Source organism: Microcebus murinus, chromosome 5 (assembly GCF_040939455.1).
Source record: "Microcebus murinus isolate Inina chromosome 5, M.murinus_Inina_mat1.0, whole genome shotgun sequence".
Classification (NCBI taxonomy): Eukaryota; Metazoa; Chordata; class Mammalia; order Primates; family Cheirogaleidae; genus Microcebus; species Microcebus murinus.
In genome coordinates this window covers 111,673,084-111,688,677 of record NC_134108.1, presented here as the reverse complement: position 1 = coordinate 111,688,677, position 15,594 = coordinate 111,673,084, and the positions used below count along the sequence as shown (strand labels likewise).

The following is a 15,594-nucleotide window of genomic DNA, read 5'->3' as shown; positions in this document are numbered from 1 at the left end:
TCGGTGTCGGGCGGGGGGAGGGGAGGGGACGGGTGTGTACCCACGACTAGTGCGATGTCGGCGCCTGGGGGTGGTCGCGGCGCCTGGGGGTGTTCGCGGCGCCTGGGGGTGGTCGCGGCGCCTGGGGGTGTTCGCGGCGCCTGGGGGTGGTCGCGGCGCCTGGGGGTGTTCGCGGCGCCTGGGGGTGGTCGCGGCGCCTGGGGGTGGTCGCGGCGCCTGGGGGTGGTCGCGGCGCCTGGGGGTGGTCGCGGCGCCTGGGGGTGGTCGCGGCGCCGGGGGGTGGTCGCGGCGCCTGGGGGTGGTCGCGGCGCCTGGGGGTGTTCGCGGCGCCTGGGGGTGTTCGCGGCGCCTGGGGGTGGTCGCGGCGCCTGGGGGTGGTCGCGGCGCCTGGGGGTGGTCGCGGCGCCTGGGGGTGGTCGCGGCGCCTGGGGGTGGTCGCGGCGCCTGGGGGTGGTCGCGCGTGAAGCTCCCACTCGAGGGGGGAGGGGGCACGGGCAAAATACGTAACCTTAACACTTGTACCCTCATAATATGCTGAAATTAAAAAAAAGAAAAGGAAACGAAATGTCAATCTTTAATATAATACTTTTACTACAAAATTGGGATCTGTAGGGAAATAAGGCTGGCGGCTGTGCAGGCGGGCGCAGTCCTGGATCAGGGCCGGCTCTCTCTCTCCTTAACCTTGTTGCCCTGGGACGTCTCGTTCTTCTTGCCCAGAATCTTCAGGAGGGCCGTGGACATGTAGTAGGGGCGGTCCAGGGAGCCGTCGTTCCGCTCCAGGTCTTCCACTGGGCCGCCACAAAGACCGGTTAGAGCGACCCTCAGGCCACCCCCTCTCCCTGGGAAATCCGGACTGGAGGCCTGCTGCCCGGCTGCACCGACAGCACGGGCGGATTTTTATCCCGGGCAGTTTTTGTAACCTACTGGACAGGTTAAGTAACCTCAGTTGCCTCATGTAAAGTGGGATCAGGAATACTATATTTCAGGGTGATAAGGTTCAACGGGAAAAAATGCATGTTAATTGCTCAGGCAGAGCCTGACACTTAGCAAGCCCTGAATAGAGGTACTTGGTAGGGTAACAAAATCCCCTCTCACTACAGCCACCTGCTGGGAAGCCTCTCTCGCTGCTAATTTCTACCCTAGACCTCCTAGGGGAAGACGGCAGGGGCCTCTCTCCAGGAATGCTTCTTCCTGGGGGAGCCTACCGCCTGGGGGCCCACTCCCTCCTTTCTTTTCCAACCCCTGGCTTTAGGATGTCACAAGGGGCATCCTCTGGCTCTTTTTGCTCACAAAGTCGCTGGTTCTAGAAGCACTAAATCTCCAGAAAAGCCTGAACAGTCAGATACCTTGAGGTTGGGGGGAGGTGGCTGGGGGAGTCACTCACAGAAACAGAGGAAGAGCGTATCCACACACATGCCGAAAACGCTGAAGAAGCCACTGGCGATGACATAGGCGCCCAGGATGGAAGTCTAAAAGACACAAGGCCTGTTGGGGCTGCTGGGTTCCTTTGGGGAGTTGGGGGTGAGGTAGAGAGGGGAGTCACTCACCATGATGGGCAGCCAGTAATAGTTGAGGTGGGGGTTCTCAAAGTCTTTACTCAGCCCCTGGATGCGACCGGAGAAAAAGAAAAAGGACAGGACCCCTGTGGGAGAGTTTGGAGGTCAGGGTGGCTCCTCTGAGGCCACTTCTGCAGCTGCCCAGCACCTCTACCCTGTGCCCCTGCAGGCCTGCCCCTGGCCCTTACCGACACCTCCAACCACCAGCAGCTTCCCAAAGAACAGCAGCAGGTCTGTGACTTTATCCAGGACGACCACCCTGTACCGGAAATTGGGGCAGGTTGGGGGTGAGAGGCCTGGCAGGGCTGGGAGCGGAGGTGGTTACATAATTGCGGAGAACCGTGCAAAATGAAAACTGTTTACATTTCAAGATGGTGACAGCAGAGCATTAAACCAAGTGTGGGATCCTTCTGACCACGGCATGCCCCTGAAGCCAGCCTTGGGTGGGAGATCTGAGGAGGGAGCTACACGGGGATGGGGGACAGCCTAACCTGACAATGTTCCGCATGAGCAGCATGAAGGCATTTTTGGCTGAGACACAGAAATTCTTCCCGTAGATGGCGATCTGAGGGAGGCGGGAAGACCAGAGTTACCCGTGGTGAGCTTGCCTGGACCAGGATGGGGGCTTGGGTCAATAGGTACTGCAGCAAGGGGTCGCGTGCACAGCGTGGCTCACCATGATGTATGCATTGCGGTTTAGGAACTTGATAAACTTTTCTAGGCACCAGAGGCAGCACTTGAAGCAGCACATGATGCAGCGAGCTATAGGGTTCTGCACTCCTGGGTGCAAGGAAAGCTCATATTTGGTCACTGGTTCTGACAGCCCCCTCCCCCTGCCAAGGATCCAGCTACTCAGCCTGGCCTTCCCAGCTCCCGACTCCCAGCTTACCTCTCAACCTGTGGTCAATGTACTCCAAGATGACCCGGGCTATCTGCACAAGGGTCAGGATGAGGGCTCCAAATGCCAGCGACCCAGTGTGGTAACTGCAGAGGGAGTTAGAGTCAGGGGCAGCCCCAGGACCCCTGGCACCCCCATGCTTACAATTCCCAGGCCCCTGTCTCGGGCTTACCGGAGTGTGCGGATGAAGGCAGAGCTCAGGGGGAAGGTTGGGATGTCCTGGGGCTTGTGGGAGGCCCAGTAGAAGGAGGCAAAAGCCCCTGCTAGGACGCATTGGCCCAGGGCCAGTACCCAGTTAAGGGTCCAGAAGAGCCCCAAGACCCCATAGATTTGCAGGTTGAAGAGAGAACGTTGTACTAGGCCTGTGGACAGGTAGCCCTGGAAAACGCACATCAGCCCTGGGCACGAGGAGTTCACGGGCTGGGCCTGGGTTGGGGATAGGGTAAGCTCAGGCCCAGCCTTGAGAGACCTCAGTGTGGAGCCCTGGCCTCCTCCCACTCCCACCTAGCTCCCGCCCCTCCAGAGTAGAGGCAGGAAACAGCCTCCCTGAACTGGGGGAGCCCGTTTCTTCCAGGAGTTCCATTTCTAGGCTCAAACTGGGTTCAGTCTGCCTATTGGGTGAACGTCATTGGCTTCCTTCAGTCTCCCCATGATGAGAGTTCCCAGGCTGTGTGGGCCCCGCCTTCATGGCGTTCATGGTGGGCATGAAGGTGGCATCCCTTCTCTGCACTCACTCCGCAATCCCTTCCTGGAGCAGCCTCTGCAACTTCTACCAAAATCCTTTCTAGAAAATTGAACAGACTGGGTATTTGATGACATTAAGGGATTAGTGTTAATTTTCTTGGGTGCCATAGTAGTATAGTGGTTATGCTTTTTCAAGGTTCTTATCTGTTGAGATCCATCCTGATGTACTTACTGGTGAAATGGCATGATATTCAGAATTTGCCTTAAAAAACTTTACAAAAAAAATGTATAGATAGAGGGTGGGGAGATAGATGAAATAAGAATGGCAGAAAGTTGAGGGAATCTGAGTACAGGAACTCACTGTATAATTAGTCTACTTTTGCATGTGTTCATAATAAAAGTAAAATCATAAAAAAAGCAACTCTTTCTAGCAAATGTGAGCCCAAAATCCTGATTATTTCTGAAAGTGAATCTATGTTTGAAATTTTATAACAAAAAATGGCCTGGCACATTGGCTCACACCTGTAATCCTAGCACTCTGGGAGGCTGAGGCAGAAGGATCACTTGAGCTCAGGAGTTCGAGACCAGCCTGAGCAAGAGTGAGACCTTGTCTCTACTAAAAATAGAAAAAATTAGCCGGGCATGGTGGCACATGCCTGTAGTTCCTGCTACTTGGGAGACTGAGGCAGGAGGGTCGCTTGAGCCTAGGAGTTTGAGGTTGCTGTGAGCAACACAGTGAGATTTTGTCTCAAAACAACAACAACAAAAAAGAAACCACTTTGCACACTCTGTGTGTAATTGTGGGTTTGCCACAGTCTTCACTGCTAGATCAGGAGCAAGCTGAAAACAAGAACCATGCTGTCATTTTTGGCTATGCACACTCAGTGCCTGGGACATAGTGGCTGCCTCCATAAATGGAAATGAGCTGCCCTCTTTTTATAGGGCACAGCCTATGGCCCCAGGTCAGATGAAGTGATGATAGCACAGCTTTGAGGTCAGTGAATTCCCAGTAGTCAGTGCTGCTCCTTGGAAACCTCTCAGGGGAGTTTGGAGCAGCTTCTCTCAGGCCCCCAGGGAGTCCCACTCTGTTGCTGCCTCCCTTACTATGTTCCAAGGGAGGAAGAATAAACAAAACAAACAACTCAACTAGCTGTGGAGCTCTCATCAGGTGCCAGGCATCTTCCTAAGCATGTTATGTGCCCAGTAATTTAGCCTTCCCAGCCTTTTATGACTATCTCCATTCTATGGGGGCAGGCCGAGGCTCAGAGGGTGAATGGTCCTGAAGGCAGAGAAATAAATGTCCAGTATCCAGGCCTGGCGTTGCCTTCAGGCACAGCATGCCATCTCTCCCAGCCTCAGTTTCCCTCTCTACATACTGGGCAGCCCAGCAGCAGAAGTACCAGGTCTGGAGTCAGGGCACTGGCTACTTCTAGCTTTACTGCGAGTCGGGAGTGTGACCTTTTTTTTTATTTTTTATTTTTTGAGACAGAGTCTCACTTTGTTGCCCAGGCTAGAGTGAGTGCCGTGGCGTCAGCCTAGCTCACAGCAACCTCAGACTCCTGGGCTCAAGCGATCCTCCTGCCTCAGCCTCCAGAGTAGCTGGGATGACAGGCATGTGCCACCATGCCCGGCTAATTTTTTCTATATATATTAGTATTTCTCTTTACTGTTTTTTTTTTTTTTCTTGCTTCTTTCTCTTTATCAGTGTGCAGAATAATCAGTTCCTGCCTCAATTTCTGAAAGTATCCACAGAGGTGTTTTTGTTAACTTTTTTTTTTTTTTTTGAGACAGAGTCTCACTTTGTTGCCCAGGCTAGAGTGAGTGCCGTGGCGTCAGCCTAGCTTACAGCAACCTCAAACTCCTGGGCTCAGCGATCCTCCTGCCTCAGCCTCCCTAGTAGCTGGGACTACAGGCATGCGCCACCATGCCTGGCTAATTTTTTCTCTATATATTAGTTGGCCAATTAATTTCTTTCTATTTATAGTAGAGACGGGGTCTCGCTCTTGCTCAGGCTGGTTTCAAACTCCTGACCTTGAGCAATCCACCCGCCTCGGCCTCCCAGAGTGCTGGGATTACAGGCGTGAGTCACCGAACCTGGCCTGGGAGTGTGACCTTGAGTGAGCCCTTTGCCCTCCCTGGCCTTAGTCTTCTCTGCACAATGAGGGATTTGAACCAGTTGGTCCCCAAGGTTCCCTCAGCCCTATTGGTGGCTCCTCCATGTTCACCCCTTTCTCTCACCATGGGGTCACATGATGTGTTCACTGGTACTTTCTCACAGCTGGGCAAGCTGGCATTGGGTGCCCAGAAGATGTACTGGGGTTGCCCCGATGTGGCCAGGTACCCAGAGGGGAGTCAAGGAAAACAAGGTCATATGGGGTCTCCCCGAGCTGCTCCTTGGGGACCTGAGGTGCTTGAGCAGGTTGTACCCTGCACAAAGGGAGCTGAAGTTCAGCCTGTGCTCACCCTTCCTGTGTCTGCACAGAGAAAGGGGTGCCCGCTTGCAATTACACGAAGGCACTATGTGGACAAGAATTGCCTCGTTCCCCCACCCCCAGGACTCCAGGAGGGGCTGGCTGTGTGCGCGAAGGATACAGAGCAGTCACGGCCCAGTAGGCAATGCAGATGAACAGGAGGACAAAGGTGACCAGCGGGTAGAACACGGTAGACATCATCTGTCCCACAGCCCTGCAGGGAGACAATCAAGGTGTCCACTGGGATGGCCCTGGCTGTCCATCTTCTCAAGGGGCTGACCCTGGCAAGGGCCCCACCTATGCCCTTGCCAGGGTCTGCCCCACTACCTGAGGCCCCAGGCTGGGAGCAACTGGGGCAGGAACTTTGTCTTTCATACTTGTGTCCCCAGGGCCTCAGGGCTGGGCACACAGTAGATGCTCACCAAATGAACTGAACTGAGTAAATCAGGCTCAAGGGACCCTTAGAGGAAACTAGAGTCACAGAGAAGCCACTTGGGGCAGCCTTAGGTGGAGTAATGGAAGAGAGCCCCAAAGTGTGATCTCTTGCCAAATGGGGCAGTTCTTGGCTGAGAGCAAACTGCCGCTTCTCCTCCCTGCCTGGATTCCCCGATGTCCCCCGACACCACTGCCACTCCTGCCCAGGCATGTGGCAGACCCCAGCTCATTTAATCCTCATGACGATCCTGTAAGATAGGAACTATTATTATCCCCATTTTGCAGATGGAGAAACTGAGGCTCAGAGAAGCCAAGTCACACAGCAGTGTTAACCACAGTGCTTCTCCTCTGGGGCTCCCTGCCACCTCCCTAGCACCCTGATCTTGGGCCCACACTGCCCTCAGCCCCAACTCCTTCCCAGAGAGGCCCTAACTTGCTGGCCTCTGTTAGGAGGGCAATGGCGATGCGAATCCGCTGCCGCAGGAAGATGAGCATCAGGAGCAGGATGCCCTCAAGCACAGCCAACACGATCACTGCAGGGACAGGGACAGAGGGGCCTGGGTCAGGGTCAGGGCCAGGGCCAGGCATGCCCAGGGCAGTCCTTGGGTAGCTGGTGGCTCGGGGGTGGGCAGGGCACTCACAGGCGGCCAGCCAGGTCTCCTGCACACTGCGGTAGGCACTGAGGTTGGTGGTGAAGCCCAGCTGGGAGATGGAGGCACCCCTGTCCCGCAGTGCTTGGTACTCCTCCCAGCAGTAGTAGATGCCATACGCCAGCACGCCCAGCACCCCTAGGATCAGTGCCAGCACCAGGGGCCCGGCCACCAGGCGCAGGAGCAGGATAAATAGCAGGCTCAGGATCAGAGCCATGCCTAGGGCACTATAGGCAGGTGAGAAAGGATGGGGTCACCTCTGGTCCCCCAAATCTTCCCATTTTCAGAGGTCCCTAAATGCCTTTCCTCATACTATCCAATGTCCTCAGATTAGACCCCTTTTCTTCATAAATCCGGTGGGGCTTGGGGTCCATTCTGAGTGCTGGCTCCTCCTCCTCTACCCAAAGCCTCTGCTTCAGACATTGGGCTGGCGGGTAGAGGATCAGGGAGGGGAGGAGGCAAGGACAAGAGAGTAGGGGGAAATCTGGTGACTCACACAAGAATCCAATGCCAAGACTGGGCAAAATCTTCAAAGATCTTAACACTGATGTCTCGGGCATTGAGGCTGTCAATAAGGCCACTGTTGAGGAGAGACGGGTCAGAGGTGTTGTGGTGGGGAGGGCTTCAGGACAGGACGTAGGTAGGGGAAGGAGATGCCTACCTGACGCCCTGAGAGACGTTGCCGGTGATCCCCCGGAGCTCAGGTGGAGTAACATTGGACCATGGAAAGCAACGCCCCAGAGCTGGAGTGAGAACCCAGATGCGAGGTGGGAGGGCCACGGCTTGCCTGGGAGGTCTCCGGCCCCTCGCAGCCCACAAGGCCCTCAGGGGAGGGAGGAGCGAAGGACTCTGCTCCCCCTGCAGCTGCTCTGGGTCCCATGGCCAAACAGGAGCGCTGGCCCTGCAGGGCCGGCGCATGCTCATCTCCTTTCCCCAGGCTGCCTTGCTTCAGCCCCTCCTGCCCTCTGGCCTCGCCTGGTACAACACCTTGCCACCCTTCAATCCGAGCTGTGCCCGAGTGCCAGGGAGGCCATGGCACAGCACAGACCTCATCGTGCCAGGGCTTTAGGTCCCTGTGCTGCTCAGACATCTCCAGCCTCTACCCCAGAGACAGTGTCTGCATTCCTGCCGGAGTCCAGCCCTCTTTCCTGTCACCTCTACACCATTCTCTTGCTGTGCCCCTCTCTCAGGGCCCTCTTCTCCAGAAGCCCATCCAGCACTCCTATTCAGTCCCAGCTCCATCTCACCTCCTCCAGGAAGCCTTCTCACCCCATCTCTATCTCCCGTGGCACCTGTTGTGTGCCCACAAAGCCATTTATTGCAATTCTTACAGCAATTTTGCCAGGCAGGCTTGCTTGCCATTTATATTCCAAACATGAACAAACAAGGCTCAGAGAGGTTGAACAATTGGCCCAAGACCACGCAGCTAGAAAGTGCCGGAATTTAAATCCAGATCTATTTGACTTTAGAGCATGCACTTGAGATACATCCTATTGTACTCACATTGAGAACTGGACATCTTTTCTCACGCTATAATTTTTTAAAAATATTTTCTATTAAAAAATGACATTTGCTGTTAGAAGATCATTAGCCTGAGGAATAGCAAGACTCTGTTTCTACTAAAAATAGAAAAATTAGCCAGGCGTGGTGGCGTGTGCCTATAGTCCCAGCTACTTGGGAGGCTGATGCAGGAGGATCACTTGAGCCTGGGAGTTGGAGGTTGTGGTGAGCTGTGATCATGTCACTGCACTCCAGCCCGAGTGTCTGAGCAAGACCCTGTCTCAAAGAAAAAAAGAAGAAGAAGAAAAAAAGAGAACATACATGGCTGGGTGTGGTGGCTTATGCTTGTAATCCTAGCACTTTTGAAAGCCAAGGTGGGATGATTGCTTGAGGCCAGGAGTTAAGAGACCAGCCTGGGCAATAGCAAGACTCAGTTTCTACAAAAGATAAAAATTAGCCAGATGTAGTGGCATCTGCCTGTAATCCTACAAGAGGTTCACTTGAGTCCAGGAATTTTAGTTGCAGTGAGCTATGATGACGCCACAGCACTGTAGCCCAGGCAACAGAGTGAGACTCTGTCTCAACAAAAAGGAAGGAAGGAAGGAAGGAAGAGAGGAAGGGAGGGAGGGAGGGAGGGGAGGGGAGGGAGGGAGGAAGGAGGGAAGGAAGGAAGGAGAGAAGGGAGGGTGGGAAGGAAGGAAGGAAGGAGGGAGGGAAGGAAGGAGAGAAGGAAGGAAGGAAGGAAGGAGGGTGGGAGGGAGGGAGGGAAGGAAGGAAGGAGGGTGGGAGGGAGGGAGGGAAGGAAGGAAGGAAGGAAGAAAGAGGGAGGGAGGGAGGGAAGGAAGGAAGGAAGGAGGGAAGGAAGAAAGAGGGAGGGAGAGAAGGAAGGAAGGAAGAAAGGAGAAAGGGAGGGAGAGAGGGAGAGAAGGAAGGAAGGAGGGAAGGAAGGAAGGAAAGAAGAAAGGAAGGAAGGAAGGAGGGAGGGGGGAGGGAGGGAAGGAGGGAAGGAAGGAGGGAGGGAAGGAAGGAAGGGAGGAAGGAGGGAGGGAGGGAAGGAAGGGAGGAGGGAAGGAGGGAGGGAAGGAAGGAAGAGGGAGGGAGGGAAGGGAGGAAGGGAAGGAAGGGAGGAAGGGAGGAGGGAAGGAAGGGAGGAGGGAAGGAAGGGAGGAGGGAAGGGAGGAAGGAGGGAAGGAAGGGAGGAGGGAAGGAAGGGAGGAGGGATGGAAGGAAGGAAGGATGGAAGGGAGGAGGGAAGGAAGGGAGGAGGGAAGGAAGGGAGGAGGGAAGGGAGGAAGGAGGGAAGGAAGGAAGGAGGGAAGGAAGGAGGGAGGGAGGGAGGGAAGGAGGGAAGGAAATACAAAAAGATATGTGTATAGATTCACCTGAGTATGTTTTCATGAGATTCTCATGCAATCTGTTTGTGAACATGCCTGATCTTTCCATCTAGAACATTGCTCAAGCAGGGAGCAGTTTGCATCTTCCCTGCCTCTGTTTCTAGCACCTGGCACGGCGTGGCAGGTTCCCCAAAAGCACCATGGTCTGACTACAGGATCATGTCACAAAGACAGAAATAAGGACCTGCTGCTAATTCCAATTTTGCCATCAACAAGCTGTGTGACTTTACTTTCTCTGGGTCTGGTTTCCTCATTTGAGCCATGAAAACATTGGAGTAGACGCTGTCTAAGGAAGGAACCTGCGCTCTTACCTGGAGTAGAGGGCAGGAGGAAACTGGGGCAGAGTTCGTGTTTCAGGCTTTCGCGCACTTGCTGTGATGTGTGGGAGGACAGATAGACACACAGACACAGAGTAGGATGAAGTGGGTCCCCTCATTACCACCACCACCACCGTGGGGCTCAGCCTGTCCCACCCTCCCAGGACAGCCAACCTGGTGATCATCTATCCAACTTCCCTTCCTCTCCATTATGGGTCCTCCTGAGTGACAGGGGCGGCGTTGGGGTGTTGCTCACCATATCCCAGGGCACCCCTGGCAGACAGAAGTTCCTGTTTTGAGTATAAAAGACCTCCCCAACTGTTTGCAAGAACTGGTTCTCTCCCACAGTCCATGAGGCCTCTGGGCAGGAGGACACACACACCTAGGGGCAGAGAGCGTGCTCAGGGGCTGGTACCTGAGACCTTGGAGGAAATCTGGGGCAGAGGCAGGTCCCAGGCCCTGACCTGGGGTGTGGGACACTGTAGACCGTTCTCAGCAACTGTGATGATGTTGGTGGCCAGGATGCAGCTGAAGATGTTGAAGTACAGGAGATAGGGCTTATCTCTGCAGGAGAGGAGGAAGCACATGCATCAGGGCCTGACCAGGTGTTGGGGGAGAAGAGGTTCCACTAGGCTGGTCCCAAAGACTGCAGTGGCCCAGCATGGCCCAGACAAGTCATACCAAGCTCCTGGCCCTACCTCAGCTGGCAAGGTAGGGGAGACACTGGGAAGATTTCTCAGAGTGATTCAGCATTGCAACAGCTGACAAATGGCTAAGAGCATGAACTTTGGAGCCACATACCTCGTACCAGTTTTCTGACCTTGAGCAAGGCAGAATATATAAAATACTATCATGCCTGTAATCCTAGCACTATGGGAGGCTGAGGCAGGCGGATTGCTCGAGGTCAGGAGTTCGAAACCAGCCTGAGCGAGACCCCGTCTCTACTATAAATAGAAAGAAATTAATTGGCCAACTAATATATATACAGAAAAAATTAGCTGGGCATGGTGGCGCATGCCTGTAGTCCCAGCCACTTGGGAGGCTGAGGCAGGAGGATTGCTTGAGCCCAGGAGTTTGAGGTTGCTGTGAGCTAGGCTGACACAATGGCACTCACTGTAGCCTGGGCAACAAAGCAAGACTCTGTCTCAAAAAAAAAAGAAATACTAATAGTACTATAGTACTACCTCGTAAAGTTTATTTATTTATTTATTTTTGTAGAGATGGGGTCTTGCTCTTGCTCAGGCTGGTCTCTATCTCCTGAGCTAAAGTGATCCTACTACCTCGGCCTCCCAGAGTGTCAGGATTACAGGCGTGAGCCACCATGCCCAGCCTCCTCATAAGGTTTATTTATTTATTTTTATTTTTTTGAGACAAAGTCTTGCTCTGTTGCCTGGACTAGAGTGCCGTGGCAACAGCCTAGCTCACAGCAACCTCAACTCCTGGTCTCAAGAGATCCTTCTGCCTCAGCCTCCCAAGTAGCTGGGACTACAGGCATGCACCACCATGCCCGGCTAATTGTTCTATATATTTTTAGTTGGCCAATTAATTTCTTTCTATTTTTAGTAGAGACAAGGTCTCTCTCTTGCTCAAGCTGGGTTCAGAACTCCTGACCTTTGAGAAATCCGCCTGCCTCGGCCTCCCAGAGTGCTAGGATTACAGGCGTGAGCCACTGAGCCCGGCCTCCTCATAAGGTTTAAATGAGTTTGTGTGTGTAAAGTACACTGCCTGCCTGGAGTAAATGCTATATAAAGTTAGAGGTTTATTATTTGTTGAACATTTCCTGCATGTGAGGACTGATGGCATCATTTCTGGAATCATCCTAGAGTTTCAGACAAGGAAATCAAAGCTCAAAGAAGTTGAATAACTTGTCCAGGGCCACACAACCAAAGCTTGGTCCAGTTGGGGATCCAAACACCAATCTCTGAACCCTAAAATCCATGCATGTAACATGACTCTGCACTGCCTCCTACTTCTGGGGGGACTCGGGAGCTAACTGTACAGTCTGGCCTGGAGTGGTCTGATTCCAGAAGGCGGAGGGTGGGGTGGGAACAATAGGGAAAGGGTGTGGAAGAGCACGGCCAGGTCTGCAGTTTGAGTTCGGGGGGTATCTCTTGGCCACCCCCACCTCACCTCCCTCCTACCTACCTCTTCTTGGTTTTGTACTTACTTGTTCTGCCCTACCCCACAGTAGGCCCCTGTAGAGTTCCTGGGGTAGAGGACTTGCCGGGGGTCTCCGTACATCCAGGCTGGAGACAGACACACAGATGACTCGCTGGAGGGAGCAGCCGTGGGTGTGGTGCCTCCCTGGGTTACTGCCCCTCACCCGCCGCCCCAGCGCTGAGCAGCTGGAAACTCACCCACAATCCCCACCACAATGTAACCCAAAATAAAGAGCAGGAAGAAGATGCAGCAGATGACATCCGTGCAGCCCCTGGGAGAGAAATGAGAGTTAGAGCTGGGGAGCCTTTGGAGAACAGATGTGAGGGGCATGCTCTGAATGGGGCACAGGTTGGAGAATTGGGGGATGCTGGAGGGTGGGCATCAGTGGGCTTTTGTTTTGTGGTTTTTTTTTGAGACAGAGTCTTGCTCTATCGCCTGGGCTAGAGTGCGGTGGCACCAGCCTAGCTCACAGCAACCTCAAACTCCCGGGCTCAAGCAATCCTGCTGCCTCAGCCTCCCGAGTAGCTGGGACTACAGGCATGCGCCACCATGCCCGGCTAATTTTTTCTATATATATTAGTTGCCTAATTAATTTCTTTCTATTTATAGTAGAGACAGGGTGTCGCTCTTGGTCAGGCTGGTTTCGAACTCCTGACCTTGAGCAATCCGCCGGCCTTGGCCTCCCAGAGTGCTAGGATTACAGGCATGAGCCACCACGCCTGGCCCAGTAGGTTTTATTTTATTAAGAAAATCTTTTTCTGAGTGGGTAAACTTTCTTCTGAAATCTAACACAGAAAAGTGCACAACTCTAAGTGCTCTCGGCTGTGTAAGTTCTCCCAAAATGTACAGACCTGTGCAGTCAGCACCCAAGTGAAGAAACAGAGCATCCCCAGCACCTGGAAGCCCCTGGTCCCCATAGACACAACAATCCCTCCAGGGCACCACCCGCCTAGGGCCAGAGGTTTGCTTTTCCTTGAGTTTCTTTTTTTTTTTTTTTTTTTTTTTTGAGACAGGGTCTCACTCTGTTACTCATGCTAGAGTGCAGTGGTGTCATCATAGCTTACAGGGCTTCAAACTCCTGGGCTCAAGTGACCCTGCCTCAGCCTCCTGAATAGCGGGGATTATAGGCACGTGCCACCATGCACGGCTATTTTTTCTACTTTTTTATTTTTTCTACTTTTTGTAGGAACGGGAGTCTTGTTATGTTGCTCAGGCTGGTCTTGAATTAGTGGCCTCAAGCAATCCTCCTGCTTTGGCCTCCCAAAGTGCTGGGATTACAGGCGTGAGCCACAGTGCCCACCTGAGATTTCTTTTCACAAGTTTCTTACTAATACTTCAGCAAATACAAAGCAAATATGACTCCCCCCGCCTGCAGGGCAGAGCCCAGAACTCACCTGTTCTTGATGGGGCCTCGAAAGGAGGGGTCGTATTTCACTGGCTTCCCTGAAGGGAGTGGGAAAGAGTGTGGAAAATGAGGAGTTTTTCTCCCCATGTCCCATCCTTCTGAGTCCTTCCACCCCAGGCCTCAGGTGTTTGTGGGGGTGGGAATGGACTGGGGCAGGACTGGCAGGAGGGGACACTGGGGAACAAGGAAGGGAGGCTCTGCAGGACAGCAGCGTGGCAGCTCACTGTGAACTCCGCCCTGGCAGTGTGGGAGAGGGGAAGGGGGTCTTTATGGTTCCTGCTCACACCTCCAGGCTGTCAGCCTGGGAATGGCCTGGGTGCCCTGCCCCACCCTGCCCTACTTCTCAGTCTCCCACCAGCTGGGATGTGGGACTCTGTGTCTCAGTGGCTCTCACTCCCTCATCCTCACCCCTTTTCCCTCCCTAAGCCCTGCCCAGGGGCCACAGAGATCCCCACTCCCCTCAGGGAGGTCACAGCCCCTCCCCACCTCTGCCCCAGGCCTATCTCCACCCTCTGGCCCAAGGCCATGGGAAAGGAACTGGAGCCCAAGGTGCCAACCCCTGCAGGGCCTGGGGAGGTAGAGGCCTCTGCAGACCCCCACTCCGGAGGAACCTCAGTCCCTGGGCCACCGCCAGGCTCTGGGCGGGCAGTCAGGGTGACACCTGAGCCCAGCCATTGAGATTGTGGACGCATCCTGTTCCTGGTCCTCCCTGAGTACACACGGGAGGAGGTGGGGCCAGGCCGCCAGGGTCCTGTGGGCACCGCTCAGGGCAGGAAGGGTGGGTGGGGTCCACACTTCCAAGTGCTCTGGACTCTGTCCCTCAATGGCTTATAGACACGAGGTCAATCATTGACCCAAAGCTGCTCCAGGAAGTCTACTTGGGATCCTTGCTGCCCCTTCCCGAAGGCCCCAAGGGACTGCAGCCCCACCTCGAGGAGCCCCCTCCCTCAGGGTCCCCCCACTCCGGACCAGGAGCTGAGACCTCCAAACCCTAAAGGACCTCTGCAGGCAGGTCCCCCGCCCCGTCCGAGGCTGGTCCTCGACCCTCTCCTCGGATCCCTGTTCCTGAGATTCTGGAGAGAGGCTCCCTGCCCTCTCCCCCCTCAGCCTCACCCTTCCCAGGAGCCCCAGGAGGTCCTGCCTGCCCCTCCAGACTGGCTCCCACTCCGTACTGCCCAGAGACCCGGAGACCCTCAGCCTCAACTCCTCACAGGAGCCCCCAGCAGAGCCCACTCCTCCTGCCACCCTTCAGAGACCCTGGCCGTAGGGCCACCAGCAGCTTCCCCTCAGGGAGCCGTCCAGGCCAGCTCTTCCTCACCGTGGGACTCCAGCCTCTCCCCTTGCTCCCAGCCCACAGGCCCATCCCTGCTCAGGACCCCAACCCTGCCGGCTTCCAGGCTCTGCTTCCCAGGCCCCAGCCCTCAGCTCTGGGGGACCCAGAGGCCAAGTCTGAAATCCCCCACCCCTCCAAGGGACCGCAGCCCCACCTTTTCACACTCAGATCTCAGCTGCACTCCCCGAAGGCGCCCAGCAGTGGCTCCAGCCCCAGCCCCTGATGCCTTCCCTGGCTCCTGTTGCCCAGGCCCTCCCCTTGGGGACCCAGGACTTTCCTTATTTCCTCTCCCTGGAGCCAGCCTCAGCCACCATTCCCACAGCACCAGGCCTCCCCTCCGTCACAGGGTCAGGGCCTCTGCCCCCAGCCTCACCGAAGGCCGCCTCGTCCTTGCCCTTCTTTCCCCCCATGGCTTAGTCTCCAGAGTGATTGAAGCCAGGGAGACCTGGCGTCTCACCTGCCACCCGCCCCGCCCTCTCCCACGTCACAGCCCCACCCCCGTCTGTGGTCCCGACACACTCTAGTTCCTTCTTCTCAACTCTGTGCCCAGCCAGCTGGGTAGCTTCAGCCTGGGACAAGGGCTCAGGGCTGCTTGCCTGGCTGCAGACCACAGTGTGAAGGACCACGCTCTGATAGGAAAACACTCCGATAAGAAAACACTCCGTTGTGTCACAAACTGCCTCAACTGTGGTACACTCCCCACCCACAAAGATTAAGTGTTGGAATTTGCCTCGATTTATGCCCTTGACCAGCCCCTGCCGCACACGGTCCCTCACGACCCTCCCCAACTG

General features: G+C 54.9%; 1 protein-coding gene across 1 annotated transcript; it reads right to left on the bottom strand.

The window, feature by feature from the left end:
• Positions 1–572: 572 nt before the first annotated feature.
• On the bottom strand, positions 573–15,253 carry SLC44A4 (solute carrier family 44 member 4). Its single transcript, XM_012741165.3, has 21 exons — positions 15,177–15,253; positions 13,460–13,508; positions 12,263–12,336; positions 12,073–12,151; positions 10,370–10,469; positions 10,162–10,287; positions 9,900–9,960; positions 7,356–7,437; positions 7,191–7,274; positions 6,686–6,921; positions 6,478–6,577; positions 5,731–5,823; positions 5,377–5,479; positions 2,627–2,880; positions 2,446–2,540; positions 2,233–2,336; positions 2,048–2,121; positions 1,745–1,815; positions 1,548–1,642; positions 1,385–1,469; positions 573–788 (listed from the first exon to the last, which is right to left on the bottom strand). Exons 1-21 carry the CDS (start codon positions 15,211–15,213, stop codon positions 655–657), a joined length of 2,136 nt encoding a protein of 711 aa, XP_012596619.1. The 5' UTR covers positions 15,214–15,253; the 3' UTR covers positions 573–654.
• Positions 15,254–15,594: the final 341 nt, after the last annotated feature.

What these genes read in the sequence shown, in the direction of transcription:
- SLC44A4 (XM_012741165.3), bottom strand. Translation starts at nt 15,213, where the DNA reads ATGGGGGGAAAGAAGGGCAAGGACGAGGCGGCCTTCG. An exon ending in TCTTGGCATTGGATTCTTGT is followed by an intron (nt 6,922 to 7,190) that starts GTGAGTCACCAG and finishes ACCTGCCTATAG; the next exon opens with TGCCCTAGGCATGGCTCTGA. An exon ending in CTCCTAACAGAGGCCAGCAA is followed by an intron (nt 5,824 to 6,477) that starts GTTAGGGCCTCT and finishes GTCTCCCTGCAG; the next exon opens with GGCTGTGGGACAGATGATGT.